The sequence below is a fragment of the Sciurus carolinensis genome, chromosome 14 (assembly GCF_902686445.1).
Source record: "Sciurus carolinensis chromosome 14, mSciCar1.2, whole genome shotgun sequence".
Classification (NCBI taxonomy): domain Eukaryota; kingdom Metazoa; phylum Chordata; class Mammalia; order Rodentia; family Sciuridae; genus Sciurus; species Sciurus carolinensis.
Genome location: NC_062226.1, coordinates 8,613,568 through 8,641,458, shown reverse-complemented (window position 1 = coordinate 8,641,458; position 27,891 = coordinate 8,613,568). Strand labels below are relative to the sequence as shown.

Below are 27,891 nucleotides of genomic sequence, written 5' to 3'. Positions count from 1 at the left end.
AAAGAGCGTGGATTCAGAATGTACCTCAGTCAGTTTTTTAGCTGTGTGATCTTAGGCAAGTTCCTGACTTCTCTGGGCCACCCTTCCCCCATCTGTGCAATACTGCTCACCTTGCCCAGTTGTTTAGAGATGAGGGTGAACTATAAAAGATAGTGCCAGTGCTCGGTAAAGGCAGGAACAAAGCCTTTAGCACCTGCCTCTCCCCAAAAGCCACTCCCGACTGAGTCAGACTGATGTCCCACTTCTGTCTTGCTCTGTGACATTTCTTGGGTCACTGTCTTGACACCTGAATCACTGTTTCATTGCGGGGGACTCTTTCTCTGCCCCCCATTCTTTCCTGTCCGCAGGTGGGACCACCTAGTAGACTCTCAGCGGATGCCAACGCTTGTTTTTTATTCCATGCCATTGTTTTAAAATTGAAGCACCTAGCTGTGCAGTCCTTTATTGCACATCTTAGAATATTTAGAACCTTTCACATTGTGATATAGCAGATTTATGTATGTGTTTCAAGAGCTCGTAGATGGATTCCTGAAAGGAAAGATCCGATTCTTAGTTTTTTTTAAACTATCTCCGTATCATGCATAGTGTTCAGCCTATAGTACAAGCTCAAGTAAAATGAGTGGACTGAGCCAGGCACCACACACTGAATGCAGCAGCTGCGTGTGCCCACACGGCCGTCCATCTCTCCTTGGGTGGGCCGTGCCCCTGGATGGGGTGGAAGTCGGTTTCCCGTCCAGACGAGAAGGTTCATGAGACAGGGAGTGGCATTCTGAGGACGAGGGTCCTCCTAGGTCGCACAGAAACCTCTTTTGCCTTTGCCAGTGTCAACTGCAAACCAAAACAGAAAAGCGTCTCGTCACCCTGAGAAATGGCAGGAAACTTTGCACATGATGACTTCTCTTTGAGTTTGGCCCCAAAATCAACACGAAAAGAAAAAGCACTACAGCTTCAAAGATTTGCGGGCCTAGAGTCATTAAAGCAACCGTCTGTTTAGTGGAGCCAAGTCACAAGGAAGAAGTAGAGTATGCTCTCACGCCTGGCTCTTCCCAGGTCTCCTGAGACTCGAGGCCTCTGTGCGGAGCTCAGGGGCACCTGGAGCTGGAACCGGGGCTGTGAGGTCACAGACGAGGACTCGCGTGCTGGTCAGGCCCTTCCAGCTGAAAATGATTCATTTTAATTATCTTCCAGAGCGAGCCAATGCCTGAGCATATGGTCCTTAAGAACCAAGGCTCCCAAACTGTCAGCGAGCGTGGGCGACGGCCAGGGACCTCCTTGACACCGCCGACCAGCCTTGGAGGGCGGGCGCTCTGGAAGGTGCTTATTAAAACGCCAGCAGGTGCACAGCAGTCCCCTCCCGGCGGCTCCCGCGCCCTGCTCCTGCCAGGTGTTCTGGGAGGGCCTTTTCTCCACTAAGTGCCTTCATTAGGCACGTCCTCACACCTGGCCCCGGAGCCGCGTGCACGAGGACGCCTTCCCAGCCCGGCGTGCAGCACGCGTGGGCCGCCCCTTGGCCATGGCCGCGCCCCCTCCCCTTCCCAGCCTTTGCCCATTGCTCCCACACCCTGCCCTGTCCACGTCAGGTCCCTGCTCTGCTCCGGGCTCTCGTCTTGGCCCCAGCAGAAACCGACAGCCCTTTCCCCCAGTGCCGCCGGCCACTTCGGCGCACACCGCCCGGACGCTGCCCCCAGCTCTGACAGGAATTCTGGTTTTGCCATCTTTCCAACAAAGAGAATCAATTCCTCATTGAGAAGATTAACATTTAGAAGTGTAGAAAAAGGTGGGGTGGGGTCCGCACTCTCCCCGTCTCGCCTTCTGTTGTCAACACCATGAGCGCGTCCCTGCCCCGCGCAGCCCCTGCCTGGGGCCCCCAGGTGGGCAGGTGGGTGGCCTCGGCACCATGCCCTGGGAGCCGGCCGAGGGCCGCGTGGTGCGTGTGAAGGCCAAACCCTCAAGAGTTTTGATTGTCCACCTTGGAAGGCATTCCCCGCCTTCTGGGTTTATTTCCTCGGTTTCTAAAGAGAATTGATGCCTGTCCTTTGTTCTGTTTGCTTCCCCATTCTGAGTGGAATGATCTGGAGTGTTTTGTTGTCTTTTTGAGCCAGGCCTTGCTGTGTTGCTGGGGCTGGCCCTGCCCCTGGCCCACGCTGGGCCCGGCCCGTCTTCCTGCGTGTTTCCAGTGCTTGTAGATCTGCAAGCACCATGGAGCTGCTTTAGTGAGTGTTTTCCCACAGAAAGGCGTGCAGGTGACCCCATGGATGACCCTGTGCTGTCGTCTGCACACGTCAGAGACCACCGGAAGGAGTAAAACATTCCTGAATCGCAGCGACTTTCATCTGCAGAACTTGGTGGCTCCTCTGCCTTCAGGCACTTAGACAGAGGAGCAGTCTGAAGTCATCCTCGGTATTTGACAGGACTTAGAGCTGAGGAACTTCTCACTGGCTTTTCTGGATACTTGAACCCGTTGGCTTGTGTGTATAGGTCTTTTTTTTTTTTTTTTTTTAAATCAGGAGCGTATTTTCGACTTTACCAAAATGTAGTCCTTGTGTGGTAAACTGCATGTGCTTAAGTATACAGTTGATGGGCTTTAACATTTGCACATACCTGTGAAACCCTCACCAGCGACGAGGCCGTGGATGTATCTGCCCCTGGAAGTCCTTTGCGCTCCTTTGCACTGCTCTCCCTCTTCTCTGACAACCAGGATCTGCTTCCGTGGGCAGCTTGTACTTCTAGAACTTTCTGTAAATGGAATCATGCTCCCTGTGCCCTTTTCTGCCCTCCTTGTTTTACTCAATCTGATTGTCTTGAGATTGATCATCTTGCATGTGTCCATCCGAATCCCTCTCTGATTGCTGAGTCACACCTTTCATGTCATCCCAGCTCATTTGGCGCCCTGTTCCTGGACGTCTGGCTTGCCTTCGGTTTTGACTATTACAAATAAAGCTGACAGGTGCATTTGCGGACAGATCTCTGGTGGCCATAGCTTTCACTTATTCCCTTGGGTACGTGGTGGCTGGGTTCTTCGACAGGTAAGGTCAGCTTTCTAAGAAACTGCAAGCTGTTTTCTGGAGTGGTGGCACCATGTCACATCCCACCAGTGGTCTTAAGAGTTACAGCCCTTACCTAGCTATCAGCTTTCCACTGATCTCAGAGACGTGTACCAAACATACAAAGAAACAGAAAGAAGGGAAGAGCCGTCTCAGTATTATGAAGATCACTGTGACTTCGTGGACCCACTGAAAGTCTCAGGCCCCCTGGGGCACATGAGAAGCTCCCCCAGGAAAGTAGAATGATGGTTGCGGTTTCGTGTTCATGCCATGAGGGCGTGTGTGTGCGCACGCGCGTGTGTGCGCGTGCGCGTGTAGAGGGAGGAAAGGACACCAGCCTCTACCTGCCCCACCACCACTGCACGCTGCACTCTGACAGCTCGTGAGGACAGCAGGCCCGCTACTGCCTGGGCACACTGTCTTCGTTATATGTGGCCACTGGGTCCACGAGATTAATGGTGACATTTTAAAAATTCACACAGACCTGGAATCAGCACTAGAAAATACAGATTTAAATTAACAAGGAAGAAGCAGAATCCCATCAAAGGAAATAAATTGTGCTGGCAACTATTGTCACGTAATAAAATGTATTCTGTAACTGAAGGGCTTTTACACGGAGCTGTCTCCAGCTCCATGGCCATGCTAATTGAATAAGGTGCCTCAGACTGACTTGGGGGGAGAAAAATGAAATTTCCCTCAGCATCTCTTTAGCGGGAGTCGTCACTGGTAGCATGTGCATCGCTGACCCATTTGTTACAGAACAGCCTGTCCGTCCTGCGGAGACGCAATAGCCACCAGGAGCAGCCCAGCAGGGGGTGCCCTGTCTCCTCTGGTGGCTTCATGGGTGGGGGATGGGCGAGGACGGCTCAGGAAAGCCCACCTCAGGTTTAAGAGCTGTTCCGATTCCTGTTCTTAGTTGTCAGACAGATGTTGGAACAAGAATCCATCCCTCAGGTCAAGTGGCAGGCTTGTTGGCCTGTGTGTCACCAAGATCTCCTGGGCATGGTGCCAGCGGTCTTCCTCCAGGTGCCATCCTGGGCAGAGATGGTTGACTGGGTCTTGGGTGACTTCCCCTTAGTCTTCCTGTGATCTTCCTGCAGAATGGTCACCTTTGGGACCTTCGAAGTGACTCTACTGCAACCGCCCTGACATAGCAGTCCCTGGGACACCAGCATGTTCTGGGACACCTCTGTCTTGTTCGAAGCCGTGCAGGCCCTGCCTTTCTGGGTGCTGCAGGAACGCTGGGCACCTGGCCGCCCCAGGCGGAGCTCTGTGCCTCCTTCCCCAGCACAGGCCTGGCGAGCAGTGGCTCCCAGCCAACGGTTTGGCCAGTGCGGGGCTGACCGGTCTCCTCCTCACTGATGCTGAACCCAAGCACGGGCTCCAGCCAGGAAGTGTCTTCTAAGATATTTTAAAAGACTGCAGAATATTTCACTGCACAGTTGTGCCATAATCTTCGTAACTAGTCTCCTTTTGTTTGCTGTTTCATTCAGTATTGGTTTGGGGCTCTATAAGCAATGCCACAAAGAATGTATTTACTGTTTATGTAAAAGTGTCCATGAATCAGAAATAGTTGCATTTTCCAAACCATTAACCAGCCCAGTCCTGGGGATGAGAAGGAGACAAGTGGGAAGGCTTCTGGAAGATTCCCAAATCATCTCTAATTACAAGTCAGAATGGAATGCATTCATTCATTCAACAAGTTTGGGTAATCTTACAGGGTTTTCCTCAGCGTTCCTAAGCGTCCACCACCTCGGGCACTGTCCTCAGCACTGGGGACGTGGGGAGGGGAGGTGATGGAGATCATGTTCTAGTGACCCCAAACCAACTCAGTGCTGTGGAGAGCATGGCTGGGAGTGGGGTGCCCCCCGAAAGACAGTCAGGGCAGGCCCGACCCGGAAGGAGGAACCAGCTTCTGAGGACTGGAGGACGAGTGTTTGGGGCAGCGGGGACCCAGGTGCAGAGACCCTGAGGCAGGATCTGGAGCCAGGGGGCAGGCAGAGCGGCAAAAGCTGCTGGTGACACTGGTGGATCGTGTGAAGGAGCATGGGTAAGGCGCTGTCAGAGAGGAAGTCAGGCTCCTCCGAGGCTGGCTTCCATCGCACCTTGATGCAGAGGGAGGTCCAGGTTGACTGGGTCTTGGGTGTCTTCCCCTTAGTCTTCCTGTGATCTTTGTTCTATTGACTTCGCCTCTGAGAACGTCGGTTTCCTGTTCTGTTAAATGAGAATAATTATTCCTATCTAAAGAGATCGTCAGGAGTTAGGCCAGCTGATGTGTGGAAGGGAACCCAGTCCCACGCCTGGCAGGTGCTTCTCCCCCGACACTGGGGACCTAGGGTCTTGTTTCACTCTGGGACTCAGCAGGGACTTCTTTGTCCTGTTGAAGCACAGGACATCCCCTCTGCCCAGAGCATTCATTCCCAGTAGCAGGAGGCCTCAATGGGCCTTTTCGTCCCCCTGTTCCCCAGAGCTGCCCAGGGTCGGGGCTCTGAACCTGGGCCACACCCTCTCTTGCGTCAGCCACTTTGGCTTGAGTTCTGTAACTTGATTTCAACTCGGATCCCTGTTGAGCAGCTGCTCTGTCAAAGACAGGCCCATGACTTAAATTTTCTTTTAGTTTCACATCTCCCTATCAACTACATATTATCCATCATATTCAAGCAGAAATTGCCCTGCCCCTAAATAGCTGGTTGCTGCTGCCCCTGATTTCCTCAGCAGAGGTGGGCGTGGGAGTGTGGTGCCCTCAGACACCCCTTGAGTCCAGTTTGGAAACACGCAGAGCTAACGGCAGTTCACGCCACAGGGACCCAGGGGTTTTAGTGCACTAAGTTCACCCTTAATTTGGTCAAAAAATGTTTACTAGTTGTCTACTTTATGAGTAAGTTGTCCTAGAAAATGGGGCACAAAATCAGTGCGATCTGGCCCTCCCGTTGAGGAGGATACAGTCACGAGAGAGGCCACCAGCTCCAGTTCAACCAGAGACCCGCCCAAGAAAGGTCATCGCCAGGCGAGGAGGGCTGGCCGGGGTCTTGAAGGAAGAATAGGAGTTGGGAGAGCAGGTGAGGAAGGAGGAGGAGTCAGGCCCAGGCTTGAGAAGCCACGGACTTCAGAGACCTCCAGGACTCCCCAGCTGCTGCTCAGCAGGGACCAGAGGCAGAGGAGGCAGTGGTGGGGTGGCCGTGCCACGGGCCGCGTGGAGTGTGGGCTGTGAACACCAGGACCCCTGTGGACAGCAGACCTTGAAGGGAGAGAAGGAGGGAGGGCCTGGCAGAAGTGTCTTCAAGGGGACGGGCACAGGCCGAGGCAGGGAGTGCCGCAGGGGTGGGCAGCCAGGCTCGTCCCCCCGCCTGGAGGCAGGGAGGGTCAGACACACGAGTCCTCTCTGGATGGGCGGCTGAAGAGCCAGGCTCCCCAATTGCTCTAAAACGCACTCTTTTTAAGTCCAGTGTGCCATAGAATCGCCACAGAACCGTCCCCTCAGGCTCTGCAGCAGGTCATTTTAACATGGGTCAGGCCCTGCACGGTGTCCGGACAGTCCGCCCAGCTTGCCCCGTCCCCCTCCTCCTGGAGTCTCGGTTTTAGTTCCTTGTGGATCCACAGGCAGGTGAACTTTTTAAATTGTCAGCTGGACCTTGTCGCAGCTCTGCTTAAAATTCTTCCGGATAAAGTGCAACTCATGGGGCCCCGTGCTCCACCCTGGCCGCCTTGGCCTCCCTCCAGCTCTTCCCACTGGCCAGATGCCCGCAGAGCTGGGTGCGCAGCCTCCTCCCACTGCCCGGACTCTGCAGTCTTGGGTCCCCACCTCAGCCTGAGTCCTGGCAAAAGCCATCCCTGATCCCCAGCACCGCCGTCTTCTGCCTCCACAGGAGCTCACGCTTGGGAGAAGCAAGTATTGGTGTCCCTTTGTGGACAACTCGGGTCACCCTGCCTGTGCTGCCACTGCTGAGTCCCCACAGACCTGTGTCCATGCGTGCTTGACCCTGGTGGTCAGGCTGCCATTTTCAGCCTCCTTGCCACGCCCAGGCCCACGTCTTTCTAAGTCTCTGTGAAGCCGCCCTCGTCCTAAGCCTCCGGGCCCTCCAGTCCCTGGAGCGTCCTTGCCCCACACAGAGGGCTGGGGGCCCTCGCGGGGTCGGGCGCACCTTTTTAGGGCTTTAAATCTTAGAAACCGTAACATCTGGCAGCCCAGTGCTTCTGGGGTCCTAAGAGCTCCCTGGTTGGTACTGGGGACACAGTAACAGTGCCTACCCCAGGCCAGCGTCTCGGGCACGACACCTGCTGGCACTTAGAAGGCTTTGCGCTGGGTTTCTGTTCTGCTGTGCCTGTCTGGGCGTTCTTGAGAGCAACTGAGCAGCCCGCTGTTCTGTTTTGCACTGTGGCCCATCCTTGGGTAGTGCCTCGCAGCTGGCCCCCTGGGACACTGAGGAGCCGTGGGACCATGTGACGTCCACATCCCCCTCCCCAGCCTGGCACCCGGGGACACCCTGCAGGGCCACCTGTTCCCATTCCCCCGCGACAGCCACAGGCAGCGCGTCGTCCTCCAGGAAGTTCAGCAGACTGCTCACTGCCTTCCGCAGCGCCCTGGACCCTCCCAGCGCCCAGCCCTGGCCAGCCTTGAAATCTGGACCCAGCTTGTTAGAAATAGATCCTGGGCTGCGACCCAGCAGGCCCCTGAACCAGGCCCCTCACCTATCGTTAGCCAGTCCCCAGGGACTCGCGCCTTTGTCTGTGCAATGACAATGGCAGAGGTTGGGAACCTCTGTCCCAGGGGACAAAACCCAAACCACCTGTGTGGCGATTGGCGTCCATTCCCGTCTGGCCTGACCCGCCTCTAGCTTTCCGCCCCACGCTTGCCCTGACCCCCACCAAAGCCTTGACTTCCCTGACTGCCTGGCGGGTGCCTTCCGCCCCTTTACCCCCGCGCGATGTCACCAGGCCCCTCCTCTCCTGGATCATGCTGTCCCTTCCTCCGTGCTCACCAGTACCCACGTGTCCTTTCTTGCGAACACCTGACACACTGCACAGTGATCTGTCCCCGGGTCCCCTTGGTTAGCCCCAATGACACCTAGACAGGCACGCCTGGGTGCCTCAGGGACTCACCTTTCTGTGGCACAGGGGTCCCCCGTGAAGGCAGCCCACCATGCTCACTTGTCCCCACAGGGCTTCCGCCAGTGCGGCTCAGTCCTAGCCTCCTGGGAACAGCCCTGCCTGAGCCTCCTCCAGGTCCCCCCACAGCAGTTGTCCCTCAGCCTCCTCCAGGTCCCCACATGACAGGTGTCCCTCAGCCTCCTCCAGGTCCCCCCACGGCAGGCGTCCCTCAGCCTCCTCCAGGTCCCCCCACGGCAGGCGTCCCTCAGCCTTCTCCAGGTCCCCCCACGGCAGGTGTCCCTCAGCCTCCTCCAGGTCCCCCCACGGCAGGTGTCCCTCAGCCTCCTCCAGGTCCCCCCACGGCAGGCGTCCCAGACCTTCTTGCAGTGTCACATGAAAAGGCGCCACATTGGTGACAGCACTCCTGTGTAATAAATGCTCCCTCTTCTCTTCTGGAAGCGCCCGGGTGTGGCCAAAGCATGGGCCACCAAGCTACTTCACGCCACCTGGCCGTCCTCTGTGAGGTTTGGGGGTCCTTTCTCTGCTGCCCCGTGGGGCTCTAAGCCGTGCTGCTGCGGCTCATGCCCCTGCCTGGGGGTTATTGCCTGTCGTCTGAGTACTTGGCTTAGTGCTCATCAGAAGCTTCCATGGACAACACCTGAGTCACCAAGACAGCAGTGGCCCAGGTGGAGGTGCTTTCCTGAGCACCTACTGTGCGCTTCACCTGCAGGGGATGCCAGAGCCAGCTGCAGTTCAGAGCAGAGTGCCGTCCTGATCGCAGAGGTCCTTAGTCTCCTGGGCTCACCTGGGAGTAACACCGGCACTTCCCCTTCCATGTGCTTCCTGTGATGGGATCCTCCCAGCCTCCAGGCAGATGTGGAGGCCACGGGGTGGAAGGTTCTGAGCCGGGGTGTCTGGGTGCCGTTGGTGCAGTTTACCCAGTGCACAGAGGTGGGGGTCAGATTGCCCACCTCCGAGGAGCACCCAGGGGACACTTTCCTCCCCTTGGATGCCCTGTTCGGGGGGGAAGGAGGTGGTTGATGTCTGGAGGCCTCTGGATTCCTTGGGGGAGGACTGGAGGCTCTTGGGGAGGCAGAGGAGGAGGTTGGCCCATGCCCACTGCCCCACTGGGTGCCGCAGTGGCTGGAGGCACCAGGATGAGTCCGTGTCTTGGGGGTGTTCAAGGCCCGGGTAACCACCTCTCTGCTCTCTTTCCAGGCACATCTCTCTAACGCTCCCTGCCACCTTCCGAGGCAGGAACAGCACCCGCACGGACTATGAGTACCAGCACTCCAACTTGTATGCCATATCAGGTATGCGGGGTCTGCATCTGGGTGCCCCCTCTCCAGCTGTCCTCCAGCGGCATCTGCCCTGCGGGGACCCGGCCTTCCCTGGCCTTTGTGTCACCTCCCACTTACAGAAAGGCCAAGTGCTCAGCATGTTTTGAAACTAATGATGAAAAACAGCGTGTGGGTTTCGCAGGCGGGAAGGGAGGTTTCCAGAGAATTCCACATCGCTCACCTGTCGCGTTCGGGCTCCCACGGGGACCGGGAGCAGCGCCACGCTGAGCGGGCCCGCCGCCCTCCTACTCATTTCTCACCGCCAGCTTGTGGCCTGAGGCTGCACTGGCTGTCCCCTCCCCATGCGCCTGGAGTGCGAGTCCATGATTTCCGAACTCGGCCTTGAAATTGATAGTGTCACCTTGGCAGGAGCTTCATCAGTCCTGGTTTCCCTTCTCACCTTCTCCGGGAAGGGGCAGCTCACCAGCCTCGTTTCAGCCTTGGGAGTCCTTAGGTCTCGGGCAGTGCAGGCGACTTGCCAAGAGCCTGGGAAACCCACATTCTCACCTCTGACTGTCTGGGGCCACCAGGCAGTATTTGTATATAAGGGGAAGTGGTAAATCGGTGCCACTTACCCGCGCACACCCTTAATGGTGAGTGACATTTTGAACGCGGGAACATGGCATTCATTCATGTACCATAATGAATCGGTTATTTAAAAGGTAATCTTTTTTCTAAAAATTGCAACTTCAGGTTACTAAACAGATGAAATAGAACAATGGCATAATTCTTGTCAGTATTAGTTTCTCTCGTTATGATCACTCCCTAATAGGTTTGGAAGTATAAGCAAAAGCCAGTTGTTCCATTTCCGGGCTGCGCTCCTGCTGGGAAGGGGAGGAACGGGGATGTGCTCAGCCCCCAGCCCTGGCTCCGCTCCAGGAGCCCGGCTCTCCCGGGGAGAAGCAGCATGTCTGTCTAAGCGCAGCATCTCCAGGGAGGAGTTCTTTTGTTCTGTGGCTATTTTGGCAGAGTCAACAGGGAGCAGAACAAGTATGGAAAGATGACCTATTTTGTGGAAAAGCGGAATATCTCCCCAGATGCTTAGTGGCAGAGTAGTGCGTAACAGGCCCTGGAAATCCAGCAGGCCCGCCAGGACGGCTCCATCCAACAGAGCACTTTTCTTCTGCAGCTTGCAGGTCTCTTTCCAGTGCAGTGTTGGGCTGCACCCACCTTCCCCACATCCTCTGATGGCTTTCCCAGCTGTTGGCATTTGTGCAGTAAAGGGCCCCGAGTGAGATCTCTGGTTTGGCAGGAAGATCGTTGCCTGCCTCTGGACGGCTGCTTCCTTGCCCAGCAGGTTTGATGAGGTGTTGTCTGGGTACGTTCAGCTGTTAGTTTAGCAATACCAAGGTAACAGCCTCAAGATACAGGGGAAGCCATTCAGAAACTTCCTGTTCCATTTATGTGAGTGGCAGTCAATGGGATTTTATCTTCCAGAGGCAGTTGAGGCTCCAGCCCATAGCAGCGGGCCGCTCAGGCTGCCTCTGAGGCTGCGGGCTCCAAATTGCTCTGCTTGGTAGTGATCTGCCAGAAATACTCCACAGGACCCGCTGGCTCCATACGGCCTGCAAGCTCAGCACTGGGCAACCAGGGCGCGACTGGGAAGCCTGCCCACCCACCCACTGGCAGCCTGCCTGTGCATGGCTCTGGCTAGAAGGGAGCAGAGACCACCCTCTCACCCCCACACGAAGAGTGTCTGGTGCCAAGTGGCACATCTCGGTTTGTATTGCAAAGTTAGGGTTTGTGGTGGTTTAGTCCAAAGACAGTTAAGGCAGAGTGTGCCCTGGGTCCTAGCCCTTGCCTGGCTGGCACCTCGACGGCTGGAGTTTTCCTGATGATGAAGCAAATTGTCAAGCTCTTCTTCCAGAGTGACCCTTGCATATGTTCACTGCGTGCTCCAGGCACTGAGCCTTTGATGCACACCTCTTAGACACCGTGTTCCTTCCGAGGACCTCTGGTTAGTACTTCATACTTTGTGGTCCCTTCCTAGGAAAAGTAGATTTCAAAACAGTGGAATGAGAAATTTGAAGAGCAACCCATATTTAATGTGTAGGTATGGGTTTTACTTTTGCATGCCTGTTAACGAACCACTTTTCCTGAACCTCAAGCTGAGACAAGTCTCCCGCACCACACCTGCAAAGGCAGAGCCACTGCTGAGATTTGTTGAGGCACCAGCAGACCTGATGCTCAGCTCTGGCCCTGCAACACAAGGCACTCGTGAAAAGTGTACGGAAGAAAGGAAAGGAGCCAGCCCAGCATCTGCCTTGCAGGGGGACCCCGGGACCCCTGGGGCCGGTGATCACCCTGACTTGCCACTTCAGCCCCCCAGGGTCTGGGGCCACACCGCTGAGCAACCCACTCTGTCTCTGAGACCCTTGCTCATTAAGCTCCCTCTGTCTCCTGCACGTTCATATCCACTCAGCAGTTTGGGGTACTCTGTGTTCCGTCGGCCAAGTTTGTCAGCTGTTCTCCAAAGTGGAGCAGATGTTTCTCTTGTCCACAGAAAAGGGGAAGGGACTTGCACGGGCCCAGTGCTGGAATCCTGAGAAGCCCATGTCCCTGCCTTGCCCTGCCCTCTTGTTCCCTAGTCAGAATGGCCACAGAAGGGACATTTGATCCGCACTCTTCCTCTTCTAGAAAATGCTTACAGATATGTAAATGGATTTATCCAGAAGAATGAGCATTATTGCTTTTGAAAAACAGAACTCCAAAACAGGGATGGGAGGCAGATGCCCAACCATGGAAGGCCGGTCAGTGGCCCTCACTCCTCAGCTGTTCTGCAGGGGTGGTTTAGATGGTAAGGCGAACCCTGTCAAGAGGGGAGCAGGCAGCGGACTGGCCAGGCCGTCAAGTGATTCCATTTAAAACATGCACGTCTGAGGGTCTGCAAAGGTCTGCAAAGGTCTGCAAAGGTCTGCAAAAGCCCGTGGGGTTGTGGGCTTTCCCAGTCTCTCCAGTCCTGTCTCCTTCCCTCGCTTCCTGGCTGTTTCTCTCTTCTGTAATAGTGTGTGTTGCTGTTGTAACAAGAGAAACACAGCCTGGCGTTAACGTGGCCTGGTCTCTAAGCCCCAGTGGCCCCCAGTGATCACCCGGGTTTTCTCCGAGTGCTCACGAGCTGCCTGGCTTGTAACATGTTTTCAAGGTTTACTGGAAAGTGCTTCCGGACCACAGATCAATACTTTCTTGTCCCGCCTTGAGAATAGTATGTTCCCATCCCCCATTCCCCTGAGGCCCTGCTCACTGAGGCTTCTCCAAGCTCCCTGGCCACTTCCACTCCCACGTCCCCCTGGCAGCTGCCCACAGAGCCGTGGCTACTCAGTCCCCAGGCTGCCCCACTGCCGGGTTTGAAGATGGCATCCATGGAGGAGGAGCTGGGAGGGAAGCGGTGCAGCGGGCGGACTCGGGTCCCTCAGTGTTCCGTGGCAGCCAGCCCCAGCCTGCCCTGGGACCTGCACGGCTGTGAATAGTCGGGAAAAAGAAACCAGCCTTCAGTGGTATGTGAAAATGACCCAGAATCCAGTCAAGTTCCACTGGCGCCCCGCTGCACCCCCGCCACCAGGGCAGGGACCGCGTGGCCTCCAGCCCCAGGCATGTCCGACGTGGGCCAGGCCGTGGTGCTGCTCCTTACCATTTTTTTTCCTACTCTGAACTCCACTGGGAAAGGCCCTGTTTTCCCTGTTCTCTCTTTTGGCGAGCAGTGGCTCGTGCTTCCCAGGAATCTGTGCTGTCCCTCCTGAGGTGACCCTGTGGTCCTAGGGGTTCAGACACGCTGAGATCTGCCTCGGGGGCCCTTTGCAGGTCTCCCATCCAGTCCACCCCCGGAGGGCCTCCTCGGGGCTCTCCCCGGCTCACCGTTGTTCCAAGAGCTGCTCCTCCTCCTTCCTGAAAATCTTCCATCTCGGTCCCATGTACCATCCAGCCTTTCTCTCTCCTAGACATGCTTAGATGTCTGCTCTCCTGGTCTCTGCTTCACCTGGTCCTGAAGGGTCTGAAGCAGGCCGAGGCAACAGAGGGAGCGGGAAGTGAGAGAACAAGAGCGCACAGTGTAGGCGCGGCTGTGCCAGAGGCTGAGCACGCTCCGAGTGGTCCCAGGCACGGTCCCGCAAAGCCACACCCCACCGGGAAGGACCCTGCCATCAGAACACGTGCTTCTGTGTCAGACAGGCTTCTCCGTTTGCCCTTGTCTGCGTCACATGCCTCGGGAGCCTCGATCCCGTAGGTGCACTGTTGGTGGGGAGGGTCCTGTGAAATGCTGCAGGCAGGACGTCCCAGTGGCAGTGACCGTGAGTTTGGGAAGAACAGACGAAGTACCCTGGGGTGGGGCGGGGTGGCACCCAAGGTTGAAATGACCCTAAGGTGTCTGAAAGGCCTTGGGATGCAGGGACGGCCCTGTGCCACCCCTGCCGCACACTGGTGTGCCCCTTCCCACCTGGGGCCTGTCCCTTCTGTCTGCACAGGCACAGGCTTACCCAGCTCAAGGCCCAGGCCAGGAAGCCCCCTGGCTGCCCTCGCTGTCGCCGCCATTGCAAACTGGTTTCTCTCTCTGAGGGTGGAGGTTTTTAACCAGAGATTTTAACCAGAGAAAACTTATTTTTCTCCCTTTTAAAAAAGATGGCATGGTAGTGTAAGACAGTAAAATCCAGCAGATACCCACAGAAACCGGCGTGTGATCAGACCAAGGACCTCAAACGCCCACGAACCCAAGGCCCAGGCAGAGCTGTCGGCCAGGCCTTGCAGAGCTGGACAGCCGGGCGCTTCTGAGTACCTGGGAGGCCTCGGCCCCTTGTGTGCCACCAGTGTGGGACCGGCCACCTGAGAACGTGAAAGCAGAGCCCAGCGAGCCAGGATGAGAGCCGCAGGGGCCTTCCGGCCACCAGGGTGATAGCCGCGGCTGAGTGAGGTTTGTCTCTCTCTTTGCTAGAGAGCCACTTTATTGCCCCCTCAGCCCTTCCTCTTAAAAACCAGCCCCCTTCCAAGACCGTTGACACCAGGGAGGTGTGAGTGTGGCCAGGTGGTGGCCAGCCTCCCTCTGGTCGGGAGGGAGAGGGGGAGGCTTCTGTCTGCCAGGCAGAGCCACGGACGAGCCATGCAGCAATGGCGTTGGTCGGGAAGGCACGCGGCAATTAAAAATAATTAATGATTTCTGAGAATCAGCCTCCTGCATGCAGTTTTAATCTAGTCCTCATTTAAATTGGAAGATGGACATTTAATTATCAGGATTGTGAAATTCGTGATTTATATATTTCATCCCATCGGATAAAACTCCTGTCCGCAGCTCTTCATCTCAGGATGAGGCGAATCCGAGTTCCTTGCTCTGAACGCTCACCTGCTGCGGACCACAGAGCGCGGACGTGTTTTCCTTTCACGTGTGGTTCCATGAGCCCTGTCCCTAGGTGAGGGGAGAATCTAAAATAAACGCCAGCGCCTTCACGATCGAGGAGCCCTGTGGGATGGGACGCAGGGCTGACGACCCCGGGACCCCGGGAGGGGCAGGCCACAGTTGTGGACCTTCACAGTCTCATTCTGCACCTGGTTCCGAGCTGCCTGGTGCGGGTCTCCTCTTCCTGTAGGGTGGGCATCAGCTCCTGCGAGGGAAAGAGCTGCCGTGTCCTCGTGGCTTTGCCTCTGCATTCCCCACGTCTCTGTAGCCTTTGTGTTTGGTGATGTGTTCTTGTGGATTTCAGGCCTCTACTTCCCTTTTCTTTCTCTGCTGGGGTTTCTCAAAGCCACTGGGGCTTGTGGGTGGGGTGGATGCTGGGGAGGGTGGCTAGGGTCCCGGCGAGGGACATCGGTTTGGCTGAGCCACAGTTAGTCGTGTGTGGAGAAATTCCTGAACAGAGTGAAGAACCCTCTGATCATGGTGCTCATGTCAACGAGGAGAAAAGTCACCGTAAAGGCACGTGAATTTCTATCATCACCTGTAACAGCCGTTGCTTCCCTTGTCTATCCATCTGCCCAGTCTGACTGACAACGAAATCGAGTATAAAGAAAAATACAGTAAGGACAAGAAGAAGCGCGTGGGAGTGGAGGGGCTCGGTCGCAGGCGCGCCTGTGCGTCCTGATGTAAAGGTGCGGCTGACAGGTGGCCAGGTTTGCTCTGCACACAGCCATGTGTGCGCTGTCAGGCGTACGCACGCTGCCTTGTTTCGATTGATGAATTGCCTGCTTTCTTGATTAAACCTTCCGTCACTTAAGAAACAAAAAGCCTGTGTTTAGATGGCAGAGTGGGACATGTCAAAAAAATCTGTCTCCTTTACCTTTGTGCAGATGTTGGGCACAGACTGTAACATGTATTATTAAAATGAATGTGGCATTTACTGTGCATTATTCCTTTCCTGGGAGAAAGGACTGTAAATTATATGCTAATAATAAGCTTTAACCCTTTCGAAATGCAAAAGATTTAAGAGTGCAAATATTCATGTAGGCCCAGCTAATTGGATGTGCTTTCGTACACCCTCCGAGGTGGCGGTGTCACCGAGTTAATGAACAGCGCGCGCCGGCCACCGTGCGGGCACTCAGGAGCCCTCGCCTCACAGGCTCGCTGCCGCCAGCGCCTCCGCCGGGATGTCACAGGGACAGGCCCCAAGGCCCTGCGTGGAGCTGGCCAACCAACCATAGCAGTCCCACGGACCCCGGCGTCCCCTCTGCGCCCTCCGGCGTTTCCGCTCTGGCCAGGCTGGCCTGCCGGGTCTGTCCGCCTCCACCAGGCACCAGGGGGCAGACCTGCCCCTCACAGCTCAGCCGGGCCTTTGCTCCTGGGGTCAAAGCCTCGCGACCCCACGCCCTGGCCCATGGCCTGCCCGACGGCCTCCATAACCTGTGACCCCTCCCCCTGCGTCCCACGGGTCATCCTCACCTGTCTCTGTGCGTCTGTGTCAGCCACCACAGCGGCTCAGTGCCTCTGCCCCCACACAGGCTCCCTGATGCCCCTGGAGCTGCTGCCCCTTCCTGGTTCACCCCACACTGTGAGCACATGGAGCCAGTCAGACCCGCTGAGAGGGCACGGAGGCAGCCTCCATCCTTTTGAATTGAGGAGGATGTAAATGAACAAGGGCAAGAAAAAAGCAAGACCATTCATTTCCTCGTCCATTCATCAGACACTGAGAGCGGCTGTGTGCCAGGCTCTGTGCTTCTGAGCCAAACAGAAAGCTGTTGAAAGGGGCTGTCATGTGACTGATGGGATACTTGGGGTCAGAAGCACAGATTCCACATCTTGGCCCTAACACATACTGGCCACCACACAGAGCTGCTGTAAACAGCTGCCTAGGTTGCGCACTGCACACCATGTGTGAATGACGGCCCGTAGAGCCATGTATCATGCTACTGTGAAGAAGTCACTCACACCGCTTACTCACACCTATGAAAGAACGCAGTGACGACCTGGTGCCTTCCTGGACTGTTGTGAGGTATGTAGGAACACTTTGTAAGCCAGGAAGCAGTGTAGCAATGTCACTTCTCTCCGTATTCACCTCCCCTGCAGGGGTGCAGTCCACATAGGAACCCACAGGTTGGTTGAGAATTGTCGCTCGGGCACCCTGGCTCGTGCCCAGCGTGGTCTTCTTCTTAGCCTTGCGCTTCCTTACATAACTTTGGATGTAAGATCCCTTCTCTGAGTGCCCAGGGAAAGTTCCTCAGTCCAGGGAAACTTGCAACGAAAGGCTCTCCGTGGGACTCGGCGCCCGAAGCCGAGACGTCTGCACACGTCACTTAGGAGCGGGCCTTTTCAGCAGCCCACGAGCCCCTTCTTGGGAGGTGACGCAGCGGTGGTCTGGGCAGGAAGGAGGGAGTGCCTGGCAGAGCCTGCCGGCCCCTCTGTGTCCCCGACGCGGGGTGGTGCTGCTGCTCGGGGCACCAGGGCAGGAGAGCCAGGCTTTCAGCTCCCTCATCGTGTCCTTAGGTGGCGGATGCCGATGCGCCAGTGCTGTTTACAAGGGGCCGCCCTCCGGCTGAGCTTCCTTCTGGGTTTGGCCTCTGAGCATGGCAGAGCGGAGGCGGCCTCAGCTTCAGGGACCACATCCCCTTCTTAAGCCGTGGGCCAGGTGCTCAGGGACGTAGGACGTGCCTTGGCAGGAGCCAGATTAGCTGGGGGGGCCCTGGTTCTCCCCCTGAGAAGCCGAGTGAAGTCAGGGGTCTGCACTCCCCCCCTCCCCGCCCAGCCATCGCAGTTCCGCGGACACTGAAGGGAAAACTCCCCTGTGTGGGTCCCCGTGTCCAAGGCAGGGGTAGCCCCACCTCCCAGGCTGGCGGGTGGGGGACAGCTTGGTGGCTCAGGGCTTGAGGCAGCCCAGGCGTGGCCCAGCCTCCACAGGCGTTGAGCCCTGAGCGGCTGGAGAAGGAAGCGCCTCAGAGCCCCCGCTCCTGTGTGCGCACATGCGGGTCTAGTTTCCCAGCAGGAATACGCCCCGTTCCCTCCCTGGTAGGTGGCACGACCAGAGACCTGTGGAGTCTACACAGGGAGACGCTTAGTCTCAGCTCTTCGTCTGCTCTTAGCCCTTCTTCAGAGGTTTGCTCTGGAGCGATGACGTCCTTCGGTTTGCCTGGGGCAGCTTGTGTCAAATTAGCCTTCTGTTTCTTTGTCTTTCTCACAATAATAAACTATGGGCTGAGAGGGGAGATGACATAATTAAGGCAGCTTCTTTCATTTGAACACATTTAGGGAGCTGAAGTTGGTTTTGCTTTATTACAATGGATTGAATTAATTGAATGAATGTGTTTACTAACGCCCGGCCCTCCTCCCGCCCTGGCCGTGTACGAGCTGGATACACACGGTCCATGCATTTTGTCGTTAGTCCCAATGCGCCATCCCAACACCTCTTGGGTGAGAAGACCCTTTGCAGGTGGAAGGAGGTCCTGAGAGGCTATGGCTGCCCGCGTCACAGCGCGGGGCTGAGCCAGGCGCCGCGTCTGACCCCAGGCCCTACGCTCCAGACCACACAGCCCGGGTGTCCATCCAGGCGAGTGAGGCTCTTCCCCACACCACACTGAAAGTGGGAAAGGACGCGGGCCTGCTTGCTGCCTTGGGTCTCCAGGTTGTCTGACATCTCAGGGGACTTGGGACCATTGTCTCTGGGATCTCCTTGGAGTGAGGCCTGGGCACAGGGCTGGCGAGGCTCCCAGGTGCGGCAGGCATGGCGGACAGCAGGCGCGGGGCGCACGGGCCTCCTGGCCTCCGTGGCTTCAGCCAGGCAGGCAGCATTTCTGTGCCTGGGTCTCCTCATCTGTGAAGTGACGTGTGGTGGCTGAGAGCTGTGCTGGGGTTATGGCAAGGGCTGGAGGCACGTCCCCATGATTGTCACTGTTCTGCAGCCCCTCCCCCACACCTTCTTGGAGCCTCTCACCAGGAAAGGGGTCCTGCCGCCCCACAGGATGGGGGTAGACCAGTCTTGCTGTCGTAGACCTCTGGGGGCCTCTGGGCACTGGACGACCCCTTGCCGTGGTCTTCTCCAAGCCCTCCAGTGGTGATGGGTGGCCCAAGGCCAGCATGTCACTTACTGGGACTGAACCGCTGGTGGCCCTCTCCCCCGCTGCAGCTCTGCTGTCTAGGCACCCCACGAGCAGGGCTCCCTTTGAACTCACCATCACCCGGGTGCCGCCCTACCGCCCTGCTTTGAAGCTGCCGTCTCCAGGTTGGCCTCCCAAGAGCCTCTGCTGAAGCCGAGCCCGGGACACTGGGGCTATCCCAGGGCAGGGCGCACCTGCTGGCTCTTGGGAATGGCCCCAGCTGTGACCCCCTGGCCCAGCCTTGGAGTGCCTGGCCTGACCTCCAGGAACGGACCAGAGCCTGAGGGCCCCGCAGGGTGGAGACGTGGCGCTGGCAGGCCCTGGGGAGGAGCTGGGAGGAGCTGGGCGGCGCCCGAGCCGGAGGTGAGAGCTGGTCCCTCAATGCGAGCCGCCCTGCCATGTCCCAGCAGTGCACTTAACAGCTGGCAGGACAGAGGGGGCTGGGGTTCGTTCAGAACAGGGAAGCCACCTCTCCTGCGTGGACAGAGTGCGAGTCCACCCCTGTCCCTCACTGTTCGTGGTGTCCTGAATGCCAGATGCTCTCTTCAGTGGTGGTCAACGACGATCCTAAACCTATTTTTGTTTTATTTTAAAACTAAATCCTCCGTTCTCCAGCCTGGAGTTGGAATGGAATGACTTACCCCGAGTCCCGGAGAGCACACTGCTGAAGCTCAGGGTTGTCTCAGGGTCGTGCGAGATGATGAGTGACGCAGAAGCCCCTCGAGGTGAGACCCACCACCATCCAGAGCGCTTTCTCATGCCTGGCTTGTTTTACGGCACCAGCGGACAGTGATCCACCTGCGAGGCAGCACCTGTAACTTTGAATGAGAGCGAAACTTGCCTGGTCGGCCCTCGGCACTGCTCCTGGTGACACTCTCAGGAGTCCTTAATCGCTCGCTACCCAAAGGCAATAAGTGCGCACATCTTTGTGTCCCTTGCCTCACATTTACCTGAAATCCTCCCTGCACTCGCAGTGCCCCTTCACCACTGTGAGAAGGTGCCCGGGCTCCTGAACTGCAGCCCCCACGCAGGCTCATGCTGCCAAAGGTGCCTGTGCCTTTTGTAGGCCCGAGACAGTGTCTCTGGCCAGTGAGCCTTTTGGTCACGAGCTTGGCTTCCCTTTTCTGATAAAGAAGCCCCATCTTGGCCAGAGTTCAGGGTTCAGTCAGGGAGCGTGGGATGATTCCCATTCACCAGTGTGTGCCTGCTGCCCAGCCCGGGCCTGGCATGCAGGAGGTGCTCAGTGTCTGTTGTTGGACTGATCTGGGGCGGAGCTGGTCTTGGCCCGGCCCCCGTCTCCTCTGTGCCCTTTCCTGCTGCACAGCTGCAGACGGCTTACTGAAGACAGTCCAGCACTGCGGGGACGCTCCAGAAGTGGTGGCTACCGTATCCACCAGCAAAGAGCTTCTTTCCCCCACATTACCTAAGAACGTGATCAGCCAGGGACAGCCCATCTGGGGGTGCTCCACAGGCTGGGACCCCGTCCTAAGTCAGAAATCTGTAACTGCTTGAGACACTTGTCTGCGACAGGCTGAAATGATTTTAAAGAGAAGGTCTGCCGAGGGTTAAGGTGGCCTCCGCTTCCCTTTCCCTTTTCACCACATCAGCTGGGGATTGAGCAGGAGTCCTGGCGGAGCTCGACCCTCCCTGACGTTCTTCTCTCCCTTTGCTTCTTGTCCTGTTCTCTCGGGTTTGCGGTTGCTTCCTTGCCACCTCTCCCCTCCCTAGACCCTCTAGCAAATGAAAATCACAGCAAACAAAAGGTCCCTTTCCTTGCTGCAGCGTGGCGCGCGGCCGGCACATCCTGCCACACACCCGTCCCTGAGCTGAGCGCTCGGCCAGGCCAGCAGCCCTCCGGGCTCCAGGCCACAAGGGCACACCCGCCGCAGGTTCAGGAGTAGACTGAGCATCTTCCCCAGAGGACCTGTCTTAGGGAGCCGCCACTGTGAAGCGGGAGGCTATTGATGCTGAGGGATTGCTCATTTCTTCAGGCTACATTTTTTCAAAAAGATATTGTACCTTTTATTTGGATTTAATGAGGACAGACATTTTAATCAGAGGTTAGTCATTTATTTTTGCAAACGATTGTTTTGATTCATCATTTTTGCAGATAATTAAATGGTTCAGTTGGCACAGTGTGTCTACTTTATTAAAACAGGTAATTTTGGGGGGAAAAAGAGATGCTATTTTTTGGATCACTGCACAAGAATTGCTTTTATCTTCATCTTTGAGCATAGTTTCCAGTTGTTTTGCAGAAGGCCCCCATGGCGGGCCTTTGGTGTCTGATCTGGCCTGGGGGGCTTGCCCTTCCCTGCCTGGGACGCTGGCCGCTCCGCCCTTTGAAAGGCGAACTGCGGATCAAATTCTGCGCCGCCTTTACCTTTGCAGCTCGGGTCTTAATTGGATGGCGAAGAGCCTACAAGTTATGAACTTTGCAGAGCCGCAGTTCTGTGCTAAAAACAGACTAATTGTAGCCCTCGCTGTGGGTGGAGTTTAAAAGTCAATTACTGCTTGTCCTATTATAATTTACACACCGAGGATTTGAAAAAGTCTGTCACTTCGTATAAAAATGAAAAGGTTATGTGTGCCGCTGGAGTACACCTATGACTTCCCATTTGTAAGTGCTTTGCTACACGTGTTTGTGTGCGTGCAACTGGTGCTGCGGAGCCTGGGATGGCCGCGTTTGCAGGCAAGATTCCTTGGGAAGAAGACTTTGCAGCTTCGGTCCTTCAGATCCATAATGGCTTCGAGTTCAGTCCTTTGTCTGGCAGCCTGACCCCCCTTGGGTGCCTGCAGAGCCAAGGAGCGCCCCGCTTAGGGCTCAGGAGCCGGGAAGGGAATATGGCTCTTCAGGGGTCAATTTTTTAAAAGCAAATTGCTCACGACATTCGCTTTCTTTGATTTTTCTATGTTTGTGTCCCGAATCAGTTAATCCACTCATTAAAAGGATTTATTTTAGATGGACCAATTAAAACTTTGGAGGCTAATTTTTTGCTGAGCTGGGCAGACTTCTGAAAGCACAATTTATAACACGGCTTCTGCCCTTTTCCACGGAAAACTGTCTTAGAACGCTGGAACCTCGCTGCTCGGAGGAGCACAGAAATTGCTGTTCTTTGTCCTCCCGCTCGGGCGAGCTGCTCTGAGCCTCCCCGTTGCTGTCGGGTGAACCTGCAGGTCTGGCAAGTCCAGCCAACCCGACCCAGGAGCCTCACGCTGTTGTTTGTTTGCTTGCAGAAACCCTGTAGTTTAATTTTTTTTAATAGGAAGCTGCTGTGTAGTTTGGATATTTAAACAGTTATTAACCGAATGACAATTAACAGATTGCATAGACAGATTTTCTTTTGAAAACCTCTGAAATTGAGTACAGTTTGCAAAACTATCGCGGCATAGTAATGACAATGAATTTTGATTTCCCGGAACTGATATTAGACTCCTTATTAAACTATGTGCATCTGCTTTTAATTTACTCCAAATAATTGGAAAATGCAATGAAGCTTTCCAATTAAAGCACGGCTTTATGCTGTTTAATAATACCCCCATAATATTATAGCTTATGAAGTGACAGGTGAGTTGGTGTATGAATAAAACATAAAGGCAGCAATAAGGGACAGAAAACCGGAGACAGTTGTGGGGATTTTAAATGCTGGATGTAATTTGCATATATTAATCTCTTCTTTTCAGCCTTATCAGGCGTTCTTCAGTATTTGAAGTTAAAATAGCGTTGACAGGCGGGAGTGCGCGTAGTTTTTTCAAGGATTTATTACTTGTATAATTTCTGATCTTTAATAAGCAGATATGACTGATCCTCCTAGTTCTATAGAAATCGGTTAATTGTTCCAGATGGCGTGTACTGATTATGCAAAATTACTTTTCACACCATTTTTTTTGTGATGGAGTTTGGAGTAAAATTAAATTTTTTATAGCCTTCTTATCATGCTGTTTTACAGTGGTTTTTCCACAGAAGTTGAATTTAATCTACTATATTACATTGACCAGCACAGTTATTCTAATGTAGCATTTTGTGATTTGACAAAGAATAATAGAACACATTGCTCATTGTTCATTACTGTGTCCCTAATAAAAAGGAGCTCCTGTGTATAGCACATAGGCTGTTATTTATGAAGAATGCCTGATTCGTACAGTTAAAAATGCAAAATTATATCATGAAGTGGTTCCTTTTGAGGAAAGAATATCTAGAAAGAGCAAATAGAAATGGGCTTGTCACTGCCGATTTTACATGCTGAAGGAGGAGTCGCCTTCAATGACCAGGGTGTTGAAGCTGTGTTACTTTCTTCTTTGAAGGAAGAAAAAGACCTCGATAATCTCACTCTATTAAAAGAGGTGTCACGGATCGCCTCCCCTAGCTGTGCGTAATCCCGGAAGTCTTTCCTAATTGAATAGCTGTATGAAAGGTGGTCACACTTTGGTATAAAGTACTAGGGAGAAAAGTTAAAAGCTTCAGTGACCACTGGTCTCTGGCATTGTCCAAGTGTCAGTTTATTGCCAGGCACCTCATGCTTGTCGAACCTGCGCCCAGACTGTGCGTGACCCCCTGTGACATCAGGTTGACCCACCCTTGTGCAGCCCCTGGGTGCACCTTCTCTGTCCACTCAGCTGGCAGTGGGATCCTGAGTCCTCGGCAGACTCCCCCAGGACAGGACTGAGGCTGCAGCTGCTGCGCAGAGGACTGGATGCAGCCCGGCCCCTTGGAGGGGAAGTCCTCCAGAGCAGCAGCTTGATGGGGGAGGCAGAAGAGTTCTTTCGTGCGTCTGAACTCCCATTGGATTGGGGCTGAGGACGTAGCTCAGTGGCAGAGCACTTGCCTAGCATGCATGAAGCTGGGGTTTGACCCCTAGCATTGCAACCATTTGGACACGTGGCATTTTAAATACAGCAGAAAACTATACAGAAAAATACTCCTATATATGATCTGAAGTTGGACTCGTTTTTCAAGAGACTCCGTGTGCCCACACATTAAGACTCACCGGGATTCTCACTGACTCGGGATACAGAGCAGAGCCCCGTATGCAGAGAGACACATCTCTGTGTGGCCCAGCTCCTGCTCCCAGTAGCTCCCATCCTGCCCCCAGCCGTTCTGCAGACCCTGAGAACGCCTCCTTGTTTGAACAGTATTGAGGAGGATTTGGATCTGTTTAAGGAGTCCAAATCCCCTTGGCCCCAGGAGAGTCAGATTTTTTTTTTTTTTAACATATTCTTCCACCAGCAGCACTGACTGCTCTTCATACAGGGGACCCCAGAGTGAAAATAGGACTCCGTTGACACCTCCAAGACAGGCTCTGGGGAACAAAGACAAGCAGAAGGCCACAGACTTGCAGCTTGGAGCACCTGCTGTCCTGTCCGCTGGGCTGGGGTGCAGTGCAGGGCGGGCTACCTGCTGACAGGGCGTCAGGTGCCCAGATGTGCGCACTGGCTGTGTTGCACGCCCTGAACCATGTTGAGCTGCCCTGTCTGCAGAGTTGTAGTTAAATGCCACTGTGCTGCCTGGTCAGGTCTGGAGGAGGCTCAGTGGTGAGGCAGAGCGTACTTGGCTGCCATGGTACTAGGATGGCTAAGAGACCAGGCTGACGCGCTCCGGGGAGCCACGCCCGCAGAATCCCGCCTTCGCCTCCCCGGCCACTCCAGAACTTGGAACTTCTGCATATACTCTTTTGTCAACTCCAAATGTATTTTTGTGAAAAGGAAAACTATGTGGAAAAAAGGATACATAAATCAGATGTGATTAAAAATATTTGTTCTAATGCAGTGATAATTTGGTAGTAATGCTTTCATCAGGGTAGCTTAAGGCTGCATTAAGTGGACAGACTTTATATGGCTTCTCTAATTTTAATCTTCAAAATGCTATCTAATGTCTCATTAAGACTTGCATATAATGTATCTTAAGTACAGTCATTAAATATAGTTTAGGGAGATTTATGTTCAGATGTTGCTTAAAGATGTTTTAATAGGCCCATTTGCCCTGATGATATTAATGAGCTCTTAATCCAGATGAAGCTTCTCAAACTAGTGGTAAAGACTCCCAGCCCGAACACAACAACTCGGAACTGGTGCCTGTTTGGATAAGTGCCCGGAGGTTAGTCCTGGGTCAACTTGAGTGACTCCCTGAAGCCTGGAGTTTCTGGAAAGTGCCGTCCATGACTTGGTCTACCCACTGACCCCCACGGACTCCATTCTTCCTGCTGCCTGAGAACAGTGCCCCGAGCCTCACAAGGCCATGTGCTAACTTGGCCAGCCCTTCCCTCTCCAAGGTTGTTTGAGGGGTGGCGGTGTCACCGGGGCCTGCGTGGGGTTAAAGGAGGCTGTTCTGGCTCTGTGAGGGAGCATCTGCCAGGTCAGGGTGTGCGGTTGGCATCCTACGTGAGCAGCCCCGGCCAACCGTAAGCGCCCTGGGAAAGGTCACGTGGGTGTGCTTGCACCCTCCAGGCGCTGGCATGGCTGAGATGTACGGAATGAAGTCGTAGTCATGCTAATTCAAAATCGGAAAGGGAAAAAACCTGCAGGGAGTCTGTCCCGCGTGCACGTGCCCAGTGGTTCCCAGGCCCCACTTTTAGATGTTTAGCAAAAAATCTCTGAGTTGATATTTCCCCTTCTTTCAGAGAAATATTGAAAAGCACATTTTTTTTTGGTTTCAGTTATTTTTAGGGGGGGAGAACCTATGAGTTCAGACTTTTCTAATTACTAAATTGGTTTGTTATAAAAAAGATAATAGCAAATTTCTTCTCTTGGTAATTGGACGTTTCTTCCCTGTAGGCTAATGCCGGCGCGGCCCGTGCATGCACAATAAGTTGTGCGTTTGAAAAGCCATAACTAGCTAATAACAGCCACAGTGTCATCAGAGAGTAATGGTGTGCTGATTAGCATAATTAATGACAAATGGTGGTGCAGAATTGGTGGATTGGTTTAGCGGATGATGAATGCGGCGAGGCCCGGGCTGGGCTGCCAACTCGGCCGCGCTGGCTGTCAGCCCTTCTGTTCTCGCCGAGGCAGCTCTCATTAGTCACGATGGGAGGTGCCAGTTTGTGTTCTGTTTGGAGCACAGAAAACTTAATAATGCAAGCGGATGTGGCTTTCCCTTTCTCCTCCGTATTTACTCACAAAAATCTCTCCTCCCTTGTTCCCACTGTGGCCGGAGCATTGAAACGCAGCTCTTTCAAGATCCCTCGAGCTGCCCAAGAGGGGAACACGGTGGCACGGTGGAGAGGGTGCTCCTGTGACCCCGGGAGCCTGCTCCCGCACGACTTCTGTCTGTCTGTGTATTTATAAGGGAGAGACGGACTCAGTAAGCTCCACATTCTGTCCTGGAATAAGACGAGCACATTTATCTTGGACTTGATTAATCAGACCTAATTTGCATTCGCAAATGAGACTGATAAAAATGGATTTACCTTTTAACCTTTAGAGGGGGAAAAGTATTTCTCTGCAAGATTTCTGGAGCTACCGTTCCTTAACCGATAAGAAGCAACTCTTTTATCAATAAAGATGAAAATCCTTAATTTGCATTAGTGAATGAGACTAATTATTATATAGTTAATTAGCATCTGGAAATGAGGATTATCTTAATTACAAAGCACAATTTCCCTAATAGCTACAAAACTGTAAGTTTGATCCGTGTGGAAATTGGTAACTATTATTATGTAATTAGTGATAACATTAATAGTATAGAATATTTAGACATAATTTGCATATGCAAATGTAATTTACCTGAGCCAAACAAGTGGATCATTATTGATTAGAGCATGGACGTTCTAGGTAGCTGAATGGTACCTACATGCTAGATGCCTAAAGTAGTGGTGAGGTTGGCAGGCACCCTCTGCACCTTGGTGGTCGGATGGACTTTGCTAAGGAGACGCGTGGAGATTCAGACCTGAATCTTGTTCACCTGGCCCTTAAGATTCCTCCCTTCAGAGCTGGTTCTTTGTCTTGGTCTTCCCTGACCCTCGTGGCTTTCCCACCCCAAGCTGGTGGTGGTTTCCCTAAGGACATGGACAGAAGGCAATTTTAGAGTGCACAGAGATGGCCTTTTTAATCTCTTATTCATAATAGCACACAATGGACATCATTGTTGAGAATACGATTGAGTATATTAATCAGTCTTTGCTGGAACATGCTACAATATCAAACAGTCCCCCAAATTGCAGCAACTTACAATACCCCCATGTTGTGTGTCACTCAATTACAAGTTGGTGACTGTGGGTTGGCTGAGACCCCACTCCTTGTGTCTTCTCACTTGGGGGCCCAGGCTGATGGAGCAGCCCCTAACTGTGACGGGTTGCTCTCAACATGGAGGGAAAGGGCAGGCGACATGGAAGAGCAGGGAGTGTCCGACCAGCTGCAGGCTTTCCTGGAGTCGGGGGCTGGGATTTGGGAACGTGCTCCTTTGCGGTGGGTAGCACTGCACTCCAGGGTTAAAGGCCTGTCTTGATCAGACTTGAGACCTTCAAGTTTTAGCCCATTTTGACCTTCCAAACTGGAGAAGGTGGCTTCCTTCCTCTGGAATTCAGTTTTCCTAGCAGCACACGCAGCTCTTGGACCAGGTGGTGCTTCTTGTCTCTGTCCTGCCTCTGCCCCTCAGCACCCTCGTTGAGAGCCAGGCACCTGCAGGAGCTGAAACAGAGGTGCTTTAGGAGTTCTGCCTCAGGGCTGGTGGCCCGAGGTGCCAACTAGAGTGACCTGCCTGTCATTTCCTGTGAAAGCCTAATAAAGTCTGTTGCTGGATAAAACAGCTCATTGATAGATTTTCATTCTTTTCTTTCTTTTTTTTTTTAAATCAAAACCAGATGCAAACCTTTTCTTTTTTGAATTTTAAAAGCAGCATGTTCATTGTAGCGAAATTAGAAAATGCATAAGAGCATGAGGAAAAAAATAAACACCACTCGTAATCTCATTACCAGGGAAACAGT

At 54.1% G+C, this 27,891-nt stretch overlaps 1 protein-coding gene across 3 annotated transcripts in view; it reads left to right on the top strand.

Moving 5' to 3' along the window:
- Nucleotides 1-27,891, top strand: part of Mvb12b (multivesicular body subunit 12B) — a 159,340-nt gene that overhangs the window by 82,932 nt on the left and 48,517 nt on the right. For 2 of the 3 annotated variants that reach the window (XM_047524881.1, XM_047524882.1), the window contains exon 7: nt 9,351-9,445. In XM_047524881.1, the coding sequence (XP_047380837.1) occupies nt 9,351-9,445 (95 nt within the window). Of the gene's footprint in view, nt 1-9,350; nt 9,446-19,588; nt 19,845-27,891 lie in introns of those variants that run through there. The other variant, XM_047524883.1, reaches the window with a different exon arrangement.